Below are 27,257 nucleotides of genomic sequence, written 5' to 3'. Positions count from 1 at the left end.
CATTTCCCTTGTTAGAACCATGATTTATCAAATACTTATGTCCCTTTAGGTACTGTTTGCAAAGGCTGTGCTAATATTAAACCACATGCACACCTTTATCAGAAAACCCAGGCATGCCAAGAACAGCAGAGAAGCTCATGATAAATGGTTGTAAGATAAATTAGCAGTCTTGGAATTTTTTCCCAACTTACATTCTTTTAACTCCAATTTTTTCTGCCACCTACTCCTCATAACACTTTCTTTGAAATAAGACAAAAGGAAAACATTTGGGTGACATACAAAAAAACAATATTTATTTTACTCAAGCTTTTCTGCAAGAAGTTAAACAAAATGATCCCCAGTTGAAGGCATTACCAAAAATGTTAACATAGTTTCATGTATCCCTTCTGTGCCAGATGAGGAAAAGACTTATCTGAATGAAAGAATAAGAATGACCATTCTTACAGTGGGTTTACTTAGCTATGTGGAGAAAAAAAAACATATATGTTAGACATCAAATAGTACACAAACCTACTAATTTCCTATAGGTAGTGGGAATTAAGCTGATGTATTAAAGTATCCAATTGCTCTCAAGACCTGGGGATCACTTACCAGGAATTATAAAACAGCCATAGGCACTCCCATAATTCACCGCCCCATTTCCCCCCCCCCAACTATTTTGCTACCAAAAGAGCAAGATGGAAACAAAACACAATTTTCCCACTCTCAGGCTGCAGGACTGTCTGGCATCAGTAGTTCCTTAGATCATCAGAATATTAGAGCAACCCCCACCACTGCCATCTAAGTAGGATGACAGGAAAAATGGCTTTGGGTGAGGCATTTAGGTGTTGTATTTTCTGGAAGTATAAGATCTGGCTAGGAAATAATGATCCCCTCCCTACACAGGAAAACCAAATATTCTTTCTGGAGAACAGTAGGGCAGAATGGAACATCCATGCCTGTCTTCCAGCCTCAACCTGACCTCAAATATAGAAGTGCAGGGAGGAAACATCTTGACATCAGCCATTGCCATGAGCCCCAATTTCCTCCTCCACTGTGGTGCAAGGACATTGCCACTTTCGCCCAAACCTGTAAAGAGTAGGGATGTCTTATCTCCCTTCCCTCTAAGAGCAGGAATTGGAACTAGCACTATCTTATTAATATGAATGAATGAATGTTTGGAGAACTTGTGACATAGAGTTCTCAAGTTCCTACCAGTAATCTGAGTCTATGTGAGGAAGGGGACTTCTCATTTCCATACTCTGAATATAGAGGAAGTAGAAATAGAGGGAATATATATATACACATATGAATATGTTGTGGGGATGGGTGAGGATGGAGCCCTAACATAGGCAAAAAAAAAAAAAAAACCCCACAAAGGACTAACGTTGGAGCCTGGGATGGCTGGCTATCAGTATTAGAAACGAAGCCTGCTAATAACCATTTGGGAGAGTAAGGGAAAAGAGAAAGATACAACTATTCTTTTTTTCTCAAGCAAATATCAAAGTTCTAAGTGAAGAGAATACTTTTCTGTGTAGAAAATGCATAAACAGTAAATGCTGAAAACCTTCAAATAAATGCAGACTCACACAGAAGTTACAAAATATGCGAGAATTAGTCATTGTTTGTCAATCTACTCACACTTTTCCTGAGATGCAAATTACTCCCTGCTCCTCTAGGTGCTGTGAACAGATTTATATTCTAATTGCTAATGAGAGGTGAAAGAATACACAGAGGGAGATGAGGGAGAATGCAAAAGGGGAAATCAGGGTGGGGAGTGGGGAGCTGAAACATCTGAAAAATGACGGGTGGGGAGAAAAAACTGATTGAGCCCCAACTAGACTGTTAATTCTTTGAGGGAGTCAGCACTTCACAGCTGGAGGCCCAATACAATCTGGACATGTGCTAAATACTTGATCTGAATAGCAGTGGTGAAGAAGAAATTCATCATTAGAGATTGTGTCCTTCAAACTCTAATATCCAATAAGTTGTTCTGCCTCCACTGCCATTAAAAGCCTGCAATGGCTTCAAAAGTTCTCAGTAAAGAAGCTGCCTCTGCTTTTTCTATAGTCACAGCTGGCCGACATGGATGCCTGGGCCTTTCAAAGCAGAGGAAAATGCTGCTGGAGGGGATGAAGATTCCAGACTATTAAAGAGTTTTAATAGCCGTAGCCCCAACTCAATGGGATCCCAAACAATAGATAACAGATTCTATCAATTCTGTTTTGTTAGATGTTCTCTATGACTCAAGTTTGACTTCAGCATTTACACCCAAAATGAGTTCTCCTACAAATAGTATGTGTTGGTATTATCTGAGAAAAAGAATTCAAAGCAGGCATAGATCCCTCAGGAAGTTGTCACAACTCTTGATAAGATTAACTCAACTGCCATCATCACTTTCTAGCTTTTGCCCCCTAGTGTGAAGCCTTCGCAAAAGATGTCTGCTTTTATAATTCAACAAAAATGACTCCGTTCTTTTTTCCAAAGGGCCTATTATTTTTAGTTTTTCGGTGCATGACTCAACAGAAAGACCTGTGGCTCTTATGAGCTGCCTGTTTTAAAATGGTCCAGTAGTCTCAGTTTTCCTTTAACAAGTTCCCAGATAATAAATGGAGAACGGAACGAATCTTCACAAGGTCACATTGAAGGTTAAAATAAATTATCCCCATCACTGAGAGGCTCTCTTCAGGCTTTCTATCAGCACTACAGAGTCAGTTTCTTCTTTGGTTTGTTTCTCATAGATGTCATACTTCTTCCAGTGCTAGAAGGGAAGAAAAAACACATAATGAATTTTCTAAACAGTGTTCTTTTCCTGAGTACCCACAGTAAGTGCCTATTTTTAGATTTGTGTGCATGGAACCCTGAGTGTATATTTTCCTGTTTGTTTCAGGTTTTTTTTTGTTGTTGTTGTTTTGACCCAAGAATCTTCTTCATCTGTTTGGCCAACTGAACGAATTGATCAAGAAAAAAGCATGGGATTGTTACAGGATGTTTAATAACTATCTCAAAAGGTAAACTTATGTGGACATCTCCAAAACTGGAAACAAAGTAATCTGTAGAAGAATGAAAGAGTGACATGTTTTTCTTACTTCAACTGTTTCTATCTTTATTTTTTTACTGCTCAAATTTGACCATTGCTCCAGAGTTGTCGGAGGCTCAGAAAGGCATCAAGGTTTAGGGCAATATACAAAATATCCTAGAAGACAGTGCAGTTAAAAGTTTTGAAAGACCTTGCATTAACAACTTCATGGAACATCATTTGCAAGAACAGGGAATTGTGCATACAAAGTAAGCACATCTTGAACTCAAGTTAAGTGTGTCTCTTATGGTGAAAGCCAATATCCTAGTCCTTGCCTTCCTTCCTTCCAAGTCAGAGGAAAGGGTGAAATGTGAGCTCAGCCCCCTCATCTGTAAAACACAGTTGTTAGACTACACCAGGTGACAGCAAACTATGTTCTAAGGGCCAAATCTAGCAGGCTGCTTGTTTTTGTAAATGAAGTTTTATTAGAACACAGCCATGTCTATTTGTTTCTGTATCATCTATGGCTGTTTTCATGCTACAACAGCAGAGCTGAGTTGCTGTAATAGACCCAATGACTTGTGAAACCAAAACTATTTACTATCTTGTTCTTTACAGAAAAAGTGTGTCAATCCCTGCACTAGATTATTTCTAAGCTCCTTTCTGCTCTGCTGTTTTCTAGTTCTGTAAGACTAGAGAAGTAAATGGAAAGAAGAAAAGCTAAAAACAAATGACAATGATGATTCAGCTGCCTCCTGTTGTGCAACTGGAGATGGACCCAGCAAGTCAGGAGCATCCAGTCTTAGAGCACATATAGAGGGATGAGTTGGGAAACACTGCTTAAAATATCCAAATTATTCTAAATATTTAACTGTGATACTCCTAGTAGAAAGGCTACAATAAAAAATACTGACAATTCCAAGTGCTGATAAGGATGCAGAGTATCTGGACTTTTTATATATTGCTGGTGGCAATGTAAAATAGCACAATCACTATGGAAAACAGTCTGACAGTTTCTTATAAAACAAAATATACACTTACTGAATGACCCAGAAATCTCACTCCCAGGTACTGACAAAAGAGAAATGAAAATATGTCCACACAAAGACCTCTATATGAATGTTTATAGCAGCTTTATTCATAAAAGCCAAAAATCAGGAATAGTCATGATGTCCTTGAACAAGTAAATGGTTAAATAAAAATAAAAGCAATGGCACACAACAACACAGCAACATCATGCTAAGTGAAAGAAGCCAGACTCAAAAATCTGTGGGTTGCGTGATTATTTTGGGCTTCCCTGGTGGCTCAAATGGTAAAGAATCTGCCTGCCAATGCAGGAGACCTAGGTTTGATCCCTGGGTTGGGAAGATCCCCTGGAGAAGGAAATGGCAACCCACTCCAGTTTTCTTGCCTGGAAAACCCCATGGACAGAGGAGCCTGGCAGGCTACAGTCCATGTGGCCACAAAGAGTCAGACACAACTGAGTGACTAACACTTTCACCATTCCATTTATATAATATTCAGGAAAAGGCAAAATCTTACGGATAGAAAACAGATCAGTGGTTGCAAGGGTACAGGATCAGGGAAGGGGGTGTACTGTAAAAGAGTATGAGGGAACTTGGAGGGATGATGAAGTTTTCTATATCTTGATTGGAGTGGTAGCTACAAAATTGCATACATTTGCTAAAACTCTTATAACTGTACACTTAAAAGTAAAATCTTAACACACTAAATTAAAAAAAACAGAAAAAGAGACACAGAAGTACAGAACAGACTTTTGAACTCTGTGGGAGAAGGTGAGGGTGGGATGTTTAGAAAGAACAGCATGTATATTATCTATGGTGAAACAGGTCACCAGCCCAGGTGGGATGCATGAGACAAGTGCTCGGGCCTGGTGCACTGGGAAGACCCAGAGGAATCGGGTGGAGGGGGAGGGGGGAGGTGGGATCGGGATGGGGAATACGTGTAAATCTATTGCTGATTCATGTCAATGTATGACAAAACCCACTGAAAAAATAAATAAATAAATTAAAAAAAAAAACGCACAGATACCTAATAAAAATCTAAAAACATATAACCTTAAAGTAATGGTTTATCCAATAAATGGCACTAAGACAACTGGCTAAACATTTGAAAAACAAAGTTAAACCCTACCTCACAGCCTATATGGATAAACGCTCTATGGATTAAAGACCTGTATCTGAAAAACAAAATCAAGTAAGTCCTGGAAAAATGTATTAAGGAGCAATTATATAAATCTGTAGTAGGAAAGAGCTTTCTACATATAACAAATAAAGGAAGAGGGAGAATAAGATGGTGGAGGAGTAGGTGGACATGGAGTACAACTCTCTCCACAGATACATCAGGAATACATCTGCAGACACAGAAGTGCATGCAGAACACCAGTGGAAAGCAGACAGGAGTACCTGACCAGAGGAAAAGAATATATAGAACCATGTAAAACTCGGTAGGATGAAGGAACTAGGGGGAAAAACAGGAGTGTTAGTAGGACTGGACCTGCCCTCGGCGGGTGGGGGAACTGAAGCAGGGGTCCGATCCCCACATTGGGGCAATCATCTGAGTCAGAGGAGAAACATTTAAGGCTGAGAGTGAAACAGCTGATCTGTGGCAGCCTAAATGGAATGAGAAATGGAATCAGACAGTCCTTGCTGCAGCCATACATACACCAGACAGGGACGCAGGTCTCCTGGAAGGTACAGAGGCTGGGCGCTTAAGTTTAGGAATTGTGGAGCAATCCCAGGGCAAGGGCTTCTGTTGACTGGGGCGAGACCAACTGAGGGGACCTGAGGGAGGAGACTGTGGTGGGAAATGCCTGTGGAGGAAAGCCAGGCAGCCATGGAAGCAAGGCAATACTGCTGAGTCACATGCAGGGGGTGGAGCCATCACCATAGACTCTCTCTCCCCACATGCCAGCACTGGCAGCTGAACAATAGAGAGTCTGGCCTATCAAACCCCTGACTGCACTCAACTACAGAACAGGACCCCACCCAGGGTGCTCCTTTAAGTGTCTGATGCACAGATCTACAGAATAAGACCCCAGCCAGGGGGGCCCCTCCATGTACCTGATACACCGAACAACAGAGAAGGACCCCAGGCAAGGGAGCCCTCTAAGTGCCTGAGTAGGCAGAGTTATGGAGAAAGACTGGCCAAAGAGGCCTTCTGATCACCAGCTACAAGGGGCTTGATAAAAGACTCTGATAGGGCCACAACTCCTGTGGCAGAGGCAGTCCGTGTCCCTGCACACTTGGTGCCACCAGGGTCTCTGCAGGCCAAGCAGCTGCGCCACCTTCATGCTCAACTCTCACTGGGGCAGAGCTGCCACAGGCAAAAAATTCTTGCATCTACGCATGCAGGGTCACTTCGATAGTGTCTGACTCTTTGCAACCCTATAGATTGTGGCCTGCCAGGCTTCTCTGTCAGGGAGTGGGGTTCTCCAGGCAAGAATACCGGAGCGTATTGGCCAATACTGGTTGCCATACCCTTCTAGAGCACTATATTTCCTGCTGCCCAAGCTGCCAACTCCCCTGAGGACCTGGTACTGCCAGAACCCCTGCAACCCAAGCAGCTGCACCATCTCCACACCTGGCCCTCACAGGGGCAAACCCAAGCCCTCCAGGGCAGCCTCAGGAGCAAATCTCAAAGGAATCCCAATGGAAATACCCACATGCAGAGGTGGAAATAAAACCACAATTGAAACCCAGGGGCAGTGTGACTAAGGAAGAAGACCCAAAACCTTCCCACCAGCTGTACAAGCTGCAGATTAAATCCACACAATCAACTAGGCAGACTCTGTGTATATGGAATATATAAAAGGTCATGAGAGCTCCCACAAAAGAAAATGCACTAGTTCTGATAGCTGAGGACATTGGAGGCAAGAACACATAGCAATTGGACCAGATTAGAATATGAGCTGCCCCCACAGCAGGTCCAGAGATCAGCACAGTGTTGGACTACATCCTAGGGAGGTGAGGTGGACTTTGACTCCCAGAGAGGGAAAGGACTCTGACAGCAGTGACTCAAGAAAAATATTTATTATTCTTAGGTTTTGACTTGTTCTGTAGATTCTTGCGGACTTTTTCTTTCCTTTTTCCCCCTTTTTTCCACCCTCTGTTGTAGTTGCACAATTTATTGGCACTATAAAATCTAGTTAAGCTTTTGAGTTTTTTCTTTTTTTTCCTCAGTAACATTTTTTTATTGTTATTATAAACCTCTGCCTGTATGTTGTGCTTTTGCAACTCTGTGGAGTTTTCCCTTTTCTCTTCTTTTAATTTTAATTTTTTAAACCTATCATTATTTTTCTACATTTATTCCTTTGTTTGCCTTTCCTACTGTTCTTTTCCCCTTGCAGTTAATCTTTAATGTATATGAATCTTCTTCATCTATCTCTATTTAACTTTGCATATTTATTCTTTCTTTCCTTTCCCCTCAACATATAGGTTAGCTTTGTTTTCACGGCTTTATTCCCCACTTGGCACCTTGAATTAGTTTTGTTTTCCAGTTTGTGCTTTAGTTAGTTTTTTTCTTAACTGGTAAATATAACTTTTGATTTCCATTGTTCCCTGGGTCAATCTACTGTACTTTATTTTTGTTGGACTTTTTTGACTTTGCTCATGGGTATATATGTATATTCCATTATTTTAATTATTATTTGCCTGATTTTGTAACTGCCATTTGTCTGGGGTTCATCTTTGGTTTCTTGTTTTTGGATATTTGTTTTAATCTCACTTAATGCCATAACAAACCACTTGTGGAATCTTCACTCCTGACCAGAGATCAAGCCCTGAGCCTTTGGGAGCACTGACTCCAAGACCCTAGACTACCAGAGAACTAACCCTAGGGAGTATCAAATACTGAGAACTCACACAAAGGAAACCACTTGAATTCAAGACCCGGCATCACCCAACCACCAGTAGCACCCTGTGAAGGACGCCTCATCTAAATAACAAACAAAACAAAAATACAAACCCAATCATTAGCAGACAGGATTACCACCTCACTCAGCCTTGCCCATCAGAGGAAAAACAAAGAAACACACAAAAGCTCAGCATAAAACGCACCCTATACAAAGCTCACACAAACCACTGGACCAAACTTAGGAGGGCAGAAACCAAAAGGAAGAAAGAATTCAACCTTGAAGCCTGGGAAAAGGAAACTTTAAACACAATAACTTACAAAAAAAATAATGAAAAGGCAGAGAAATACTACACAAGTGAAGGAACAAACTAGAAACACATAAGTCCAAATAAATGAAGAGGAAATAGGCAAACGACCTGAAAAAGAATTCAGAATAATGATAGCAAAGATGATCAAAAACCTTGAAAACAAAATGGAGAAAATGCAAGAATCAATTAACAAAGACCTAGGAGAATTAAAGAATAAATGTGCAGAGACAAACAACACAATTACTGAAATTAAAAATACTCCAGAAGGAATCAATAGCAGAATATCTGAAGCAGAAGAATGAATCAGTGATCTGGAAGATAAAATGGTGGAAATAACTGCTGAAGAGCAGAATAAAGTAAAAAGAATTGAGGATAGTCTCAGAGTCCTCTGGGACAATATCAAACACACCAACATTCAAATTATAGGGGTCCCAGAAGACAAAGAGAAAAAGAAAGGGTATGAGAAAAGTTTTGAAGAGATTATAGTTGAAAATTTCCTCAACATGGGAAAGGAAATAGTCACTCAAGTCCAAGAGGCACAAAGAGTTCCATATAGGATAAACCCAAGGAGAAACAGGCCAAGACATATACTAATCAAACTAACAAAGATTGAACACAAAGAAACAATATTAAAAGCAGCAAGGGAGAAGTAACAAGTAACACACAAGGGAAACCCCATACATTTAACAGTTGATCTTTCAGCAGAAACTGCAGGCCAGAAGGGAATGGCAGGATATATTTAAAGTACTGAAATGGAAAAATCTACAACCAAGATTACTCTACCTGGCAAGGATCTCTTTCAAAACTGATGGAGAAATCAAAAACTTTTCAAACAAGCAAAAGTTAAGAGAATTCAGTACCACCAAACCAGCTTTACAACAAATGTTAAAGGGACTTACATAGTCAGGAAATATAAAAGAAGAAAAAGATCTACAAAAACAAACCCCAAACAATTAAGACAATGGCATTAGGAACATACATATCAATAATTACTTTAAGTGGAAACAGATTAAATGCTCCAACCAAAAGACACAGACTGGCTGAACGGATACAAAAACAAGACCCATGTATATGCTGTCTACAAGAAACCCACTTCAGACCTAAGACACATATAGACTGAAAGTGAGATGGAAAAATATATTCCATGCAAATGGAAAGCAAAAGAAAGCTGGAGTAGCAATCCTCATATCAGAAAAAGTAGACTTTCAAATAAAGAATATTACAAGAGATAAAGAAGGACACTACACAATGATCAAGGGATCAATCCAACAGGAAGACATAACAATTGTAAATATCTATGCACCCAACATAAGAGCACCTCAATACATAAGACAAGCACTAACATACATAAAAGGAGAAATTAACAGTAACACAATAATTGTAGGAGACTTTAACACCCCACTCACACCAATGAACAGATCATCAAAACAGAAAATTAGTAACAAAACACAAGTCTTAAATGATTCATTTGATGAGATGGATCTCATTGATATCTTCAGGACATCCCAGCCAAATACAGAAGAGTACACAATCTTCTCAAATGCACATGAAACATTCTCCAGGATAGACCACATCTTGGGTCACAAATGAAACCTCAGTAAATTTAAGAAAATTGAAATTGTATCAAGCATCTTTTCTGACCACAATGCTATGAGATGAGATGAGGTTTTTTTTATAAGAAAAAAACTGTAAGAAACACAAACACATGGAGATTAAACAGCACGTTTCTAAATAACCAACAGGTTACTGAAGAAATCAAAAGGGAAATCAAAAAGTTTCTAGAAACAAATGACAATGAAAACACAACTCAAAACCTATGGGATGCAGCAAAAGCAGTTCTAAGAGGGAAGTTTATAGCAATACAATCCTACCTCAATAAACAAGAAAAACATTGAATAGACAACCTAACTTTACACCTAAAACAACTGGAAAAAGAAGAACAAAAGCAACCAAAATTAGTAGAAGGAAAGAAATCATAAAGATATCAGCAGAAATAAATGAAAAAGAAATGAAAGAAAAAATAGTAAAGATTAATAAAATGAAAAGCTGGTTCTTTAAGAAGATACACAAAATTAACAACGCTTTAGCCAGACTCATCAAGAAAAAAGAGAAAAGCATCAAGTCGACAAAATTAGAAACGAAAAAGGAGAGGTTACAACAGACAATGCAGAAATACAAAGAATTGTAAGAGGCTATTATGAACAACTATATGGCAATAAAATGGATAGCCTGGAAGAAATGGACAGATTCTTAGAAAAGTTCAATCTTCCAAGACTAAACCAGGAAGAAATAGAAATTATGAACAACCCAACTACGAGCACTGAAATTGAAAGTGTGATAAAAAAATCTCCTAGAAAACAAAAGCCCAGGACCTGAAGGCTTCACAGGAGAACTCTATCAAACATTTAGAGAAGAGCTAGTGCCTATCCTTCTTAAACTCTTTCAAAAAACTGTAGAGGAAGGAACACTTCCAAACTCATTCTATGAGGCTACCATCACCCTGATACCAAAACTAGACAAAGACAACACCAACAAACAAAACTACAGGTCAATAATACTCATGAACATAGATGCAAAAATCCTCAACAAAATTTTAGCAAATAGAATTCAGCAACACATCAAAAAGCTCATACACCATGATCAAGTTGGGTTTATTCCAGGAATTCAAGGATTCTTCAATATTTGCAAATCAATGTGATACACCATATTAACAAATTGAAAGATAAAAACCATATGATCATCTCAACAGATGCAGAAAAAGCCTTTGACAAAATTCAGCACCCATTTGTGATTAAAACTCTTCAAAAAAATGGGCATAGAAGGAACCTACCTCAACATAATAAAGGCCATATATGATAAGCCTACAGCAAACATTATTCTCAATGGTGAAAAACTGAAAGCATTCCCCCTATGATCAGGAACAAGACAAGAGTGTCCACTTTCACCATTATTATTCAACATAGTTCTGTAAGTCCTAGCTATAGCAATCAGAGAAGAAAAAGAAATAAAAGGAATCCAGATCGAGAAAGAAGTAAAGTTCTCATTGTTTGCAGATGACATGATACTGTAAATAGAAAATCCTAAAGATAGTATCAGGAAATTACAATAGCTAATCAGTGAATTTAGCAAAGTTTCAGGATACAAAATCAATACATAGAAATCACTTGCATTTCTATATACTAACAATGAATAATCCAAAAGAGAAATTAAGGAATCAATCCCATTCACCATTGCAACAAAAAGAATAAAATATCTAGGAATAAACTCACCTAAGGAGACAAAAGAATTGTATACAAAAAATTATAAGACACTAATGAAAGAAATCAAAGATGACAAAAACAGATGGAGACAACAAAAACATAATCCATGTTCCTGGGCAGGAAGAATCAATATTGTGAAAATGACTATACTACCAAATGCAAACTACAGATTCAATGCGATCCCTATCAAGTTATCAATGACATTTTTCACAGAACTAGAACAAAAAATTTCACAATTCATATGGAAGCACAAAAGACCGCAAATAGCCAAAGCAGTCTTGAGAAAGAGGAATGGAACTGGAAGAATCAACCTTCCTGACTTTAGATTATACTACAAAGCTATAATCATCAAGACAGTATGGTACAGAAATATAGAACAATGGAACAAGATAGAAAGCCCAGAAATAAACTCATGCACCTATGGATACTTTATTTTTGACAAGGAAGCAAGATTATATAACAGGGCAAAGAGAGCCTCTTCAATAAATGGTCCTGGGAAATGTAGACAGCTATATGTAAAAGAATGAAATGAGAACACTTCCTAACAGCACACACAAAGATAAACTCAAAATGGATTAATGACCTAAATGTATGACCTGAAACTATAAAATTCTTAGAGGAAAATATATGCAGAACACTCGATGACATAAATCAAAGCAAAATCCTCTATGACTCACCTCCTAGAGCAAAAGAAATAAAAACAAAAGTAAACAAGTGGGACCTGATTAAACTTAATAGCTTTTACACAGCAAAGGAAACTATAAGCCAGGTGAAAAGACAACCCTCAGAATGGGAGGAAATAATAGCAAATGAAACAACTGACAAAGGACTAATTTCCAAAATATACAAGTAGCTCATACAACTCAATGCCAGAAAAACAAACAACCCAATCAAACAGTGGGGAAAAGATCTAAACAGACATTTCTCCAAAGAAGACATACAGATGGCTAACAAACACATGAATAGATGCTCAACATTGCTCATTATTAGAGAAATGCAAATCAAAACTACAATGAGATATCACCTCACAACAGAATGGCCACCATCAAAAAGTCTACAAACAGTGAATGCTGGAGAGCATGTGGAGAAAAGGGAACGCTCTTGCACTGTTGGTAGGAATGTAAATTGATACAGCCACTATGGAAGACGGTATGGAGATTCCTTTAAAAAGTAGGAATAAAACTACTATATGACCCAGCAATCCCACTCCTAGACATATACCCTGAGGAAGCCAAAATTGAAAAAGACACATGTATCCCATTGTTCATTGCGGCACTATTTACAATAGCTAGAACATGGAAGCAACCAGACGTCCATCGACAGATGAATGGAAAAAGAAGTTGTGGTACATATACACGATGAAATATTACTCAGCCACAAAAAGGAACACATCTGAGTCAGTTCTGATGTGGTGGATGAACCCAGTACCTATTATACAGAGTGAAGTGAGTCAGAAAGAGAAAAATAAATATCATATTCTCTGGCATATATACAGGATCTAGAAAAATGGTACTGAAGAATTTATTTGCAAGGCAGCAATGGAGAAACAGACAGAGAATAGACTTATGGACATGGGGAGAGGGGAGGAGGGGGTGAGATGTATGGAGAGAGCAACATGGAAACTTACATATGTAAAATAGATAGCCAATGGGAATTTGCTGTATGGCTCAGGGAACTCAAACAGGGGCTGTGTATCAATCTAGAGGGGTGGGATGGGGTGGGAGATGGGAGGGAGGTTCAAAAGGGAGGGGATATATGTATACCTATGGCTGATTCATGTTGAGGTTTGACAGAAAACAACAAAATTCTGTAAAGCAATTATTCTTCAATTAAATAAATAAATTTAAAAAATAATAAAGGAAGATTTGACTGAAAAAAAGAAAAACCTTTTGTACATCATTAATCACCCTAAATACAATACAAAGGCAAACATGATGACAAACCAAAGGATTACTAATTGATATATTAACAGTTTTACAAACCACCAGGGTAAAGAATATTGCAGGGCAAAAACAAGCAATGAACAAGAATTTCACAGAAGAATTAATTCAAGTCAATGAACACGTGAAAAATATAAAATTTGATATGTACCCCCAATGTTCTTTGCAGCACTGTTTATAATAGCCAGGACATGGAAGCAACCTAGATGCCCATCAGCAGACGAATGGATAAGAAAGCTGTGGTACTATACACAATGGAATATTACTCAGCCATTAAAAAGAATACATTTGAATCAGTTCTAATGAGATGGATGAAACTGGAGCCCATTATACAGAGTGAAGTAAGCCAGAAAGATAAACACCAATACAGTATACTAACGCATATATATGGAATTTAGAAAGATGGTAACGATAACCCTATATGCAAGACAGAAAAAGAGACACAGATGTATAGAACAGACTTTTAGACTCTATGGGAGAAGGCAAGGGTGGGATGATCTGAGAGAATAGCACTGAAACATATATATTATCAAGTGTGAAAGAGATCACCAGTCCAGGTTGGATGCATGAGACAAGTGCTCAGGGCTGCTACACTGGGATGAACCAGAGGGATGGGATGGGGAGGGAGGTGGGAGGGGGGTTCAGGATGGGGAACACATGTAAATCCATGGCTGATTCATGTCAATGTATGGCAAAACCCACGACAATATTGTAAAGTAATTAGCCTCCAACTAATAAAAATAAATGAAAAAAATTTTTGATATGTAAATTTAAAACAAGATGCCCTATCCTCATCTATCACATTGGGAAGAAATTTTTTTTTTAAATTAGATACATTCCTGTGGGCAAAAGCATGACCAAACCACCAGTGAGTCATACTACTGGTTGCTATGTAAGTCAGTACAACCTAGTTGTAATTAGTGCTTCTTGTGAAAAATTTAAGTATGTGTATTCTAATGCCACCATTTCCTTAATATGAAGGAATAATACCCTAGATATTGAACCAGAGTGTTTAATGAGACAGCATATATTATATATTTTTATACATCAGTAAAATAGACCTTCCTCATTTTCTTGAACCTCTGTATAATATTTCATTGTATGACTGCACTATAATTTATTTAACCAGTATCCTTAATATTAAGATATTTAACTTGTATATCCTTTCTGGATAACAATTTGTCAATGGCAGTTCAAGAGTTTAAAATGAATATAATCTCCTTTAATCTGGGAATCTTAACTGTAACAATTTATCCCAAGAAAGTAATGAAATGGATATGCTAATATTAGCTGTGAAATGATACCTATAATAATAAAATTTAGATTAATCTAAATGGCCAATAATAGGGAACTGATCAAGTGCATCATGATATTGACACTCTGCTGCTGCAGCATGAAAGCAGCCATAGACAATATACAGATGAATAGGCATGGCTGTGTTCCAACTCAACTTTATGGACACTGAAATTTGAATTTCATATAATTTTCTTCTTTAGATTTTTTTCAACTACTTAAAAGTATACACACCACTTGCAGCTTGCAGCCTGTATGCAAACAACTGGCAGACAGGAGTTGGCCCATGGTCTGTAGTTTACAGAGAAATCCTATGAGGAGGGTCGTGGATGGCAGCATATTTTTTTTAAATTGAAGGATAATTGCTTTACAGTGTTGTGTTGGTTTTTGCTGTTAATGACAGCATGAATCACTTATAAGTATACACATATCCCCTCTCTCTTGAGTCTCTCTCCTCCCATCCCACGCTTCCATCCTGCCCACCCTTCTACCCTCTAGGTCCTCACAGAGTGCCAGGCTGAGCTTCCTGTGTTATCTAGCAACTTACCACTAGCTATCTGTTTTACACATGGTAATGTATATATTTCAAGGCAGCATAGTTCTTCTATTTCCCCAAATGCCACAATAAAAAGCACAAGCAGGAAAGGTGAGTCTGCAGTCTAAATAGGAAGGCAAAGCCAAAATCCACGGACACAGTCTGCAACAAGACCAGATCAAAGTGATGCTCCAATGAACTCTGAAATATGACTGGATGGCCAAATTAGAGATGCTACAAGAGCAGGATGGTATTAGTTACAGGAGAGTCTGGAGACAGAATCAGCAGGGCCTCTGGTAGATGTGAGGACTCTAAGACAACTCACTGAAACGTCAGCAAGCTGATGTATAAAGTGAGTGAGTCTGGTAGGAGTCTGCATTGTCCAAGCATGACCAAATGCAACGAGACCATGGGACAGCCTGAGAGCCACCTGGGCCCTTTGAGCTCTCAAAATCACCCAAAGCTCCCTTCCTGGGCCAAGTCCACTCTGAAGAGAAACTGATGGAAACAAACTCCACACTGGCTAGGATAGAGCCAGGAGACACAAACTAGAGTTCAGATAAAAGTAGAGGAGGTGAACAGGCAGAATCAGATTTCAGAAAGGAATTTACTATAATTAAATTGGCAAAAATAATAGAAGATGGAACTCTATATCTGTGAAATTAGGAAAAAAAAAAAAACTATCCTAAATCAAGCCTCCTTCTAAAACTTCAGGGAAACTACTTTCATGTAAAACTAAACAACAGAATAATACTGTTACAGAATTAAAGTAGGCCAGAAAGATGTCCACCAAAAAAATAGATGAAAATTATAATCTAATGTTTTAAAACTAGTGAAAAGATATTAAGAAAAAGTTATATGATATGGAAAAATGTACATGATATCAAAGAATATAAAAATTCAAAATAAGAGCAACTCAGAAATTATATGGTAAAACCCAAGAAATAGAAGTAAAAGAAAATAATCATTTCAGAAATGAAGACTAGCTAGAGGAAACATGGGCAAATAAACACAACAGATAATACCTTAAGAGAAACAGAAGATGAAAAGGATGATGATTTTTAAATCAAAAAGAAATGAGATTAAAATAATCAAAAAGAAAGTTATCAAAAGGATGTGACAAACATAGAAGACAGGCAAAGAAAATAAGGGGACAGAATAACAAAGTCTATAAGCAAAGAAATTTTTACTGAAATTTTAAAAAATGATTTGAAACTACATACTGAAAACGCACACTATATACCTTGAAAAATCAACCCAGAATGACTAACATCAAGACATATCCTAATAAAATTATTAGACTTGAAGGAAAAAAGTCTTTTGACAACCAGGCAAAAAAGACCAAGTGTTTCAATCCAGAGAAAATTGTCAGTAGACTTTGACAACATTTATGCCAGAAGAAAATGGATGACATATTTAAGACACCCAAGGCAAGAACATGTAAGTCGAGGATTTTATATCTAGCTAAAATGACTTTCAATTATTAATGAAGGAAACTCCATCAATATGTAAATAATTCAGGAAATGTTGGTCTCATGAATCCTGAGAAAACTTTTGGTGCTTCATAAAACCAAAATTACTGGAACGACATCAACAGAAAGACTGGGAGTTAGCATGAAATACACACCATACAGAATTAAGACTAAAAAGGACTGCTGCTGCTGCTAAGTCGCTTCAGTCGTGTCTGACTGTGTGACCCCACAGACGGCAGCCCACCAGGCTCCGCCGTCCCTGGGATTCTCTAGGCAAGAACACTGGAGTGGGTTGCCATTTCCTTCTCCAATGCATGAAAGTGAAAAGTGAAAGTGAAGTCACTCAGTCATGTCTGACTCTGTGCGACCCCATGGACTGCAGCCTACCAGGCTCCTCTGTCCATGGGATTTTCCAGGCAAGAGTACTGGAGTGGGTTGCCATTGCCTTCTCCACTAAAAAGGGCTATGAGGGAGAAAATATAGTACATAATGACCTTATGCACTGGACATGTAGATACTAGACAACTTCAAGAATGGGGAGAGAATGGGAAGAACATATGGAAAATTTGCTATTTTTGATAATCATTAAAATTATTTTATAGCTTTGTCAAAAGTTCAGAAATTCCTTCAGTTCCACCTGCTTATTTCTCATCTGTTAAATTCAAATAAAGATATGAGCATTTTATTAAAACATGTTATATAATATGATTGGTTAAAAGTGTAGACTGGAGGGGACTTCGTTGGTGGTCCATTGGCTAAGACTCCCCAGTCTCAATGCTGGGGGCCTGGGTTCGATCCCTGGTCAGGGAACTAGATCCGACATGCCACAACTAAGAGTTCACATGCTACAACTAATATCAAAGATCCCACATGCTGCAACTAAGACCCAGCACAGTTAAAAAAAAAAAAAGAAATATATTTTTTGAAAACTGTGGACTAGAGGATAAGAATGCCTGAGTTCAGATCCCAGCTCTAACACTTGTTAGTTGAGATCCTAGCTCTGCTAGGTAGCAGCTGTGTAACCTCAAATGAGTTACACATAATCCCTCTGGTGCTTCATTTTCGTCATCTGTAGAGTAGAGATAAAACCTACTGCAGAAGAGGGACAAATTAATGAAGGAAAGGCTTGGACAAGTGTCTGACACATAGCAAAAGTTCAATAAGTATTAACTGTTATTACTATTATTGTTACTATTTTTCCATTTACCAGTAAAAGTGCAGTTAGTCCTCCAGAAGATATTCATAGGTTATGTGCAAATACTACACCATTTTATATGAGGGATTTGAACATCCATGAATTGTGGTATTTGAGGGGGTCCTGAAGTCAGTCCCCACAGATACCAAGGGATGACTGTAAAAATGATTTTAATTAAAAAAAGTAAGCTGAATATTACCTTTTCATTGGTTTCTGCTCATTAGACCCAATGCTTAAACTGTGTTGGACAGGAAAAAAGCAATCAGCACACTGCAGCAGAAATAGCTTCTAAAAATACATTAATTTTTTAATTGCCTTTTTTCATTCCTGAAACTTTGATTACTCTCATTTTGACCCACCATCAGCATCAGGGCCTTTGAGCACTATGTCTGTGAATATGTTCATGTAAGGTTAAAGGGACAAAAGCAAAAGCTCTGACCTATTATCCAATTATATGTCAGTCTAATTTTGAAATTACTTGTAGAAAAAACCTAAATCCATAAAATTACAGTCCACGACTCAAGTCTTACCCGATTGATTTTTTTTCCAATTGATTTTTTTAAATAAGATAATCAACAACAGAATAATGGCCAAAGATGAAAAACATCCTAGGTGAAAAAATAATAGGTGTTTGGGTGGTGAACACAACTAGTTTTTAGTTGTTAGTCATCCTAGAAAAATACATGCATGTAATAATATTTTTTTAAAGAAAGAAACAAAAGTCATAGAATAATGGAACATCAAATCTCAATTGAAGAATACATTCAAGATTTGGTTATTTCCTGCAGTGAATTACCCACAGGGGTGAAGTGGGCTTCATGCACCTTAGCATCACACAAAACACTGGACTTTTATGAGCAAGTCAATGGATTACGTGCCTGTCTTCTTCAGAGCAACATTCACAATAGAAAATTGTACAATATGAATCATAAATCCCCATGCCTTCAAATCACCATAGCTTAGAAAGAACTAGCTGAATGTGGTGTGGAGGGGACTAATTTGATATCAGTTGAGGTGGTTATCAATTCAAACCCTCACTTTAAAAATTGATAATTAAAGGGAAAGAATTAAATATGTTTCCTGCCTTTCTAGCAGAAACTGAACTTGAGAACAATTAAAAGGAGCCTAGCTGATAATTGAGAGCAGTGCTTATAGAAAAGTGTCAGCTTAGAAATGTAGATTAAATGATAGATGAGAAAAATCATCATCATTTCACAACCACTAATGAGATTATTGAATCAAGCAAGGATACTAACTGGCTAATAAAAAGCATCAGCTGAAGAGTTGACAGGGTGCTAACATGACACCACACAGATTATCTTCCAGTGACAAGGGGAGGCAACGTGTAGATGGCAAGTGGGGACATGTTATTATCACCTTAAAGACAATGGTCAATCAGCCTCACTATGGGTGGACAACTGGATATTATCTGTCTCCTGACACCCGGGACAGCTGGAAAGATTGAAATATGGACTGAGCATTAGATGATATGCATGCATGCTAAGTTGCTTCAGTTGTGTCTGACTCTTTGCGACACTATGGACTATAGCCCACCAGGCTCTTTTGTCCATGGGATTCTTTAGGCAAGAATACTGGACTATGTAGCTATTTCCTTCTCCAAGGGATCTTCTCAACCCAGGGATTGAACCTGCATCTCTTATGTCTCCTGCATTGGCAGGCAGATTCTTTACCACTAGTGCTACCTGTTAAGCCCGTATTAGATGATATTAAGGAAATAATCATTTTTAAAGTGAGGTCATCTTAGCTTTTAAAGATACATACTGAAGTTTAAAAAAAATCAGCAGTATTTGGAAGTCAACTTCAAGTTAAAAAGGCTGTTTTCTAATCAGGAATTCAAAACTGGCACAGGACTGAAAATAAAATTGGTTTCCAAAAAAAATAAAAATAAAAAAAATAAAATTGGTTTCCAAGAAGCAGGGGAAGAATAGATAATATTTTAGGGATGAAAAAGAAATGCAGATGCAGAAGAAAAGCAATTCCCTCTGCAAAGCCCCCACCCCCCAAATATGGCCCGCGGCCCAATTAGTCACAAAGAAAAGGCAAACAGCAAAGCAACAGGAAAAAATGCTGTTGGCCAAAATGTTACTACAGTGATAAACAAAACATTGTCAAAACACTAGAAACCTTAAGGAGAACTATACAGAAGATTTAATTTATTGGTAGCCACACCTAAATACATTTTAAGTACCACTACTTATGGTACAGCATGGAAGAAGAAAGTGTTTAGAAAGGGCATGGATTATTTCTTGGGATTAGAAACTGGTCACTTTGGGCTACAATGACTTTTAGTGCAGGTTCTGGAATTATCTGTCTATGTGATAGTCCTTGAGAAATTTCTCCGTGGCCCCCAGTGTCTCCATCTTAAAAGTGAGGGGCTGGACTAGAATCTAGAGTTTTGATAATTAAAGGCAACTAAACATGTAAACATATACCTCATTAGATGACCTCTAGGGCAATGTTCATTCCGTAATTATTCATTCCATAATTCCATGGTGCTAGAAGTAAAAGGACAGTCTTTCTGCTAGCATATGCAGTTCAATTTGTGAGGTTTGTTGCCATGTAGAGAAAGCAGATTAGTCATCCAGTTAAAAAGCAAACATGGAGATTTGTTCTATTACCCTTTCCCCTGCCTGGCATTTTTATTATACTTTTAGTTTTAAACACTAACTTTATGTAATGGTCTGCAGCCACCACAAACAAAAACATCTTATGCTTTTAGTGGTCCATCTTGTCAGTGTATCTGCCTCACTAAATTATAGAATTATCTGACTCATCAGGACAACATATTATCCTCTAGACAGCAAATTGAAAAAAAGCAATTTTCCCGTCTCTGAGAAAGATAATTGACTTGATTTTGCTGTCAATGTTACCATCATTCACTCTATCACCCAGACCTGAAATTAATTTTTACTCTCACTACCTTTCATCACCCACACAGAGTCACTGAGTTGTAATGAGTTTCCTTTAATAATGTCTCTTGCATCAATCTCCTCTGCCATCACCTAAGTTCAAATCCCTATTATCTCACAGGCTTGGATAACCATGATATTCTCTTTTCCCTTAATGACTTGTATGGTGTTTCTTTATTATAAAAGTAATACATGCTCATTACAGGCAATTTGGAAATTTCAGAAACATAGAGGGAGAGACAAAATAATATCAATTATCCACAATCTTTCTGCCCAGAGATGATTATTTTGACCTATTTCCTTCCACTAATGAGTTCTATGTATATATTGATGAATTTTTATAAAAATTAGGATTGTAATACACTACACATTTATGGCACGATTTTTATACTTATGTCATAAGTATTTTGTTAGGACACTAAATGCTTTGAAAACCTAGTTTGTTAAAAAACTTATTCTTGATTGTTGATGTTTCCTTGGCTTCTAGTTTTTCGTGTTAGAAACAAATTCTGCATTGGCCATCCTTATGTCATTGTTGGATTATTTTCCTAAAATAAATTCCTAAAGAAATAATTATAAGATCGAAGATGATTCTGGTTACATTTTACTGAGTTGCCCTCTGGAAAGAAGGGCATTTTACAGGCCCACCAGTGGTGTGTGAAGAGTGCCAGTCCCCCACCCATTTGTTAACACTGGATATTATCACTTTTTAGAAATTTAATAAGCTGGAAATTCATATATCTTTGGTTATATGTCTCATATATATCAGTGAGTCCAAACACGTTTTCACAGACATTGGGCATTTGTGTCATGGCACTTTGACTGTCTTCATTGCTAAGAGTGGTAGCAAACTCAAATGCCTTTCAGGGGTCTAGCATGTTAGGTCAATGGGTGAAACCACAGTGGCAATTGGGAATGGTAGGGCCTGAGATGAATTGGTAGTCCATGCCCTGCTTAAGATCCCAAATTGAAAAATTTTAAATACACCACACTGGCCAAACAAAACATCTGTGGGACAAATTCAGGACTAGATTATCAGTTTGCTACTGTCTAGCACTTCCTCTCTCTAATTCATTCCCTTCAGGTTGTTGTCAGAATGATAGGTGTGGAGACAAGGGAACCCTCCTACACCACTGTAATGTGGTGTATTGTATTACACTGAATGTAAATTGGTACTGCCACTATGGAGAACAGTATGGAGATTCCTTAAGAAGTTAAAAATAGAGCTAAATAAATAGAGTTAAATAAATAGAGTTAAATAAATAGAGTTAAAAATAGAGCTTAAGAAGTTAAAAATAGATCCAGCAATCCCACTGCTGGGCATATATCTGGAGAAAACCATGGTCCAAAAGGATATATGCACCCCAGTGTTCACTGCAGCACTGTTTACAGTAGCCAAGACATGGGAGCAACCTAAATGTCCATCGACAGGGGAATGGATAAAGAAGATGTGGTAATATTTATACAATGGAGTACTACTTGGCCATTAAAAAGAATCCCATTTGCAACATAGACGGACCTAGAGATCGTCTGGGAGTAAGTCAGACAAAGACAAATATCGTATATATTGCTTATATGCAGAATCTAAAAAAAAAATGATACAAATGAACTTATTTATAGAACAGAAATAGACCACAAACTTATAGAATAGATTTATGGCTACCAGGGGCAGGGAGGGTGGGGGAAAGGAATAGATTGGGGAGTTTGAGATTGACGTGTACACACTGCTATTGATATATTTAAAATGGATAACCAACAAGGACCTACCATATAGCACAGGGAACTCTGCTCAATATTATCTAACAACCTAAATGGGAAAAGAATTTGAAAAAGAATAGATACATGTATATGTATAACTGAATCACTGTGCCGTACACCTGAAACTAACACAACATTGTAATCAGCTCTTCTCCAATTTTAACTATTCGGTTGGCCAAAAAGTTCGTTAGGGTTTTCCATCCCATCTTACAGAAAAACCTGAACAAACTTTTTGGCCAGGCCAGTCAGTCAGTTCAGTCGCTCAGTTGTGTCTGACTCGTTGCGACCCCATGGACTGCAGCATACCAGGTTTGCCTCTCCATCACCAACTCCCAGAGCTTGCTCAAACTCATGTCCATCGAGTCAGTGATCCCATCCAACCATCTCATACTCTGTCATCCCCTTCTCCTGCCTTCAATCTTTCCCAGCATCAGCATCATTGGCCACGCCAATGAAAAGTTAAAAAAACAAAGAATGATATTCCTACTACCTTCTCATAGAGACCAACCAAAATGTGACTCCAAATCTATTTCTGAGAACTCCTCTATCCCAACCCAGTATTTCTACCACACAGAACTCTAAGGAGACTGTGAGGCTCTTGAGGACAAACATCCTGTCTTACAAAAGGCCCTGCAGCATGGTGGAAAGAGAGAAATCTAGAATCAGACAGTTCTTGGTCAAATCCCACCTTATTATTTCCTTGCTGTGTGACTGCAGTAAAGTTATCTAACCTCACTGAGGCTCTAATTCCTCATCTGCAAAACGCTACTAAGAGCACCAGCACCACAGGGTGGGTGTGAAGATGGAGCACTGAATACACTGTGTACATATGGGTGACTGCCAGTCGCTGGTTACAGGTATTGTTAGAATACTTGCACAATTCTTAGCCTCCAGCATTTACCACAGTAGCTGGCAAAATGAAAACAGAGGGGTAATCCTAAGGAAAATGTCTGTAACAGTGATTTTCAAAGTGTGGTCTGTGAATGATCTTGCCAGGAGAGGTATCATTGTTGGGCTCCTGTTAAGTATGCAGTTTCCCGGGAACCATCCCAGACCCAGTGAGTTCGAACTTCTCGAGGCAGGGCCCAGGATTCTATATTCTTACAAGCATTCCAGTCAACTGTGACCACCTTGGTCACAATATATGAGCCCTTCATCAGGCACCTGACTTCTGGATCTCCCTGCCTAGTGGTGCCCTATATAGCAGAGTTACCCACTGTCTGTGACCCTGATTTGGTGAAAAAGATCCAGATGACTTCTCCTCTGACAGCATGCGAGCCTCTGTGCCTTCCTTCCCTAGCCACGTAGCATCACTGCCACTGTGAACCACCAGTTATTACAAGAACTGTTTGGGCATTAAAGAGAAATGGAAAGTATTATCAATAGTAATACTAAGCAATAACATTTGTTGTGGTTGTTTAGTTGTTAACTAAAGAGTTAATAAAAGAATCATATCTGACTCTTGCGATCCCATGAACTGTAGCCTGCCAGGCTCCTTTGTCCATGGGATTTTCCTGGCAAGAATATTGGAGAGGCTTGCCATGCCCTCCTCCAGGGGATCTTCCCAACCCAGGGATCGAAGCCAGGTCTCCTGCATTGCAGGCAGATTCTTTTACCACTGAGCCACCTAGGAAGGCCCAAGCACTAATATTTACTAAGCACCTATAAAGTAACTGCCAGGCACACTAAGGAATTTCTATGTATTAATTTAATCCACATAACAACATTATGCATGCTAAGTTGCTTCAGTCATGTCCGACTCTTTGCAGCTCCATGGACTGTAACCTGACAGGCTCCTCTGTCCATGGAATTCTCCATGCAATAATACTGGAGTGGATAGCCACGTCCTCCTCCAGGGGATCTTTCCAACCCAGGGATCGAACCCACATTTCTTATGTCTCCTGCACTGGCAGGCAGGTTCTTTACCGCTAGTGCCACGTATTATTACCTTCACTTTACAAGTGAGAAAACTGAGACACAGGGAGGTTAAGGAAGTTACCAAAGGTCAAATAGATGGTACATGACACAGCATAGATCCAAATCCAGACAATCTGACTCCAGAGCACAGGCTATTATCTACTATGCTCTACTATTTCCCCGAATTAAGTGTCTTATGCCTGAAGTGATTACTTTAAGATATATACAATAATATTGATATTTATTTTATTTAGTGTCTTTATTATCTTATTTGGGTGAATATATCTATCAGAGAAACCACAAACTCTGTTGTTCCCACAAGGTCTTAGCTTTCCCAGCCACAAATTCCAGCAGGAATGTCTGTAGCCACATAACTCTTAATAGTTCGGGGGGTGAGAGGTTGCTCTAGTTCCATGTCTTCTGAGGCCAGCTTTCCAGGCAATAGCATGAATAAAATCTATTTCAACTGTTTGCATGCATGTGTACTCAGTAGTTCAGTCATGTGTGACTCTTTGCAACCACAAGGACTGTAGCTCACCAGGCTCCTCTGTCCATGGGATTCTCCAGGCAAGAATAATGGAGTGGGTTGCCATTTCCTCCTCCAGGGGATTGTCCTGACCTAGGGATCAAACTCACATCTCCTGTGTCTCCTGCATTGCAGGCAGATTCTATAGCACAGAGCCATGAGGGAAGCCCTTTGACTGTTTATCTTATGTTTATATTTCCCCAAATGAAATTTGAAAGATTATCCAAGAGTCAGAAGACCTACCTATCAGTTTAGTTTCTTAAAGGAGGCTCCTTCCCCTGCATGTTTGGATCAAATACATTCTCTTCCCCAGAGAGAGAATGAAGCCCAGCGATACGAGCTGGATGAAGTATTCAGGGGATTTCTTTTTTTTTTTTTTTCATTTATTTTTATTAGTTGGAGGCTAATTACTTTACAATATTGTAGTGGGTTTTGTCATACATTGACATGAATCAGCCATGGTTTTACATGTATTCCCCATCCCGATCCCCCCTCCCACCTCCCTCTCTACCCGCTCCCTCTGGGTCTTCCCAGTGCAGGGGATTTCTTAAATGGTATGTTTGGCCTGAGATACAACATTTTAAATCAGCTCTTTAATCTTTTAGACAAAATGTACTTTAAAATAACCAATTTTGAAATGAAATTCTGACCCATGCTACAACATGGATGAACCTTGAAAACGTTATGCTAAGTGAAAGAAGTCAGACACAAGAGGCCAAATATTGTAGGATTCCATGTATATGAGGTACCTAGACTAGGCAACTTCATAAAGATAGAAAGCAGAACAGAGGTTATCAGGGGTCGAGGGGAATGGAGAATTATTGTTTAATGGGTACAGTTTTTGCTTAGGATGATGATAACATTCTGGAAATAGTGAGGATGGTTGAGGATGGTCCAACAACATTGTAAATGTACTTAATGTCACTGACCTGTATACTTAAAACTGGTTAAAATGGTAAAATTTATGTTAAGTATGTTTTACCAAAAAAATTTTTTTAATCCCATAGCCTCCCCTCATAAAATCAATTTTACACCCCCATTGAGTCAGAACTTACCAGGGTATCATCATTCTGGTCTCCAAACATTTCTTTAAAAATCTTGCCAGGATCAGGAATTGGAGGGAATATAATGATCTTGAGCCTTTAAGAAAACAGGGACATTTCTGATCAAATCTTCCAGTCCATAGAAATGTTCCTCTTAAATACAGCCATAGTAAAAGAGGGCTTAGACAAAAGACATGGTACACAAGTCATCTTTAGTGATAATGCAGTTGTGAAGAAATTTCTAAAGCAGGCTGAGAAATCAATGTCTCAAGAATATCAAGTGTGGGTAAAGCAAAGGACCCATCAGTAGCAGACTACTTATAATCTATCATTTAAATTTTTTTCTAGCTTTATTGAGGTATACTTGACAAACAAAAATTGTATAAATTTGAGGTGTGCAAAGTGAGTTTTATATAGGTGTACATTGTGAAAAGATCATCACAATCAAAGTAATTAACATATCCATCACATCACATACTTATAATTGTGTGTGTGGGTCTGTGTGTGTGTTATACCCTATCATTTAAGTAACAATGGTGTTTTACTTTATCACAGATCAGATGGGAGGCTGCTATTTATAATTTTTAAAAAAAATTCTTCTGAGAACAGGGGACATTCCTCTTTAACTTTTCTTTTCTTTTTCTAATTTGCCTTCTCTCTATTTTAAATTTTTTTCAATTTTTCTAATTGAAGTATAATTGAGTTACAATGTTGTGTTAATTAGTTCTATACAGCAAAGTGACTTATACACATAAACGTATATTCTTTTCCACTATGATTTACCACAGGATACTGAATATAGTTCCCTGTGCTATATAGTAGGACCTTATTATTTGTCCATTCTATACATAATTGTTTGCATCTGCTAATCCCAAATTCCCAATCCATCCCTTCTTCACACCCCTCCCCCTTGCAACCATCAGTCTATTCTCTATGTCTGTGATTCTGTTTCTGTTTCACAAATAAGTTCATTTGTGCACAGTTTAGATTCCACATATAAGTGATATCATATGACATCTGTCTTTCTCTTTCTGACTTACTTAGTATGATAATCTCCCATTGCATCAATGTTGCTGCAAATGGCATTATTTCATTGTTTAATAGCTGAGTAATATTCCACTGTATAAATATACTACATCTTCTTTATCCATTCCTCTGTCAATGGACATTTAGGTTGTCTCCATGTCTTGGCTATTGTAAATAAATA

General features: G+C 38.2%; 1 protein-coding gene across 1 annotated transcript in view; it reads right to left on the bottom strand.

Annotated features, from left to right (window-relative positions):
* Window positions 1-271: 271 nt before the first annotated feature.
* IL13RA1 (interleukin 13 receptor subunit alpha 1) overlaps window positions 272-27,257 on the bottom strand; it is a 67,916-nt gene continuing 40,930 nt past the window's right edge. Inside the window, exons 10-11 of the mRNA XM_043896062.1 lie at window positions 26,063-26,147; window positions 272-2,740 (exon numbers count right to left, since the gene is read on the bottom strand). Of these exons, the coding sequence (XP_043751997.1) occupies window positions 2,648-2,740; window positions 26,063-26,147 (178 nt within the window). The 3' untranslated portion in view covers window positions 272-2,647. The remainder of the gene's footprint in view (window positions 2,741-26,062; window positions 26,148-27,257) is intronic.

The sequence above is a fragment of the Cervus elaphus genome, chromosome X, assembly GCF_910594005.1.
Source record: "Cervus elaphus chromosome X, mCerEla1.1, whole genome shotgun sequence".
Classification (NCBI taxonomy): domain Eukaryota; kingdom Metazoa; phylum Chordata; class Mammalia; order Artiodactyla; family Cervidae; genus Cervus; species Cervus elaphus.
The sequence above is the reverse complement of the archived record's forward strand: the minus strand, read 5'-3'. Positions and strand labels throughout refer to the sequence as shown.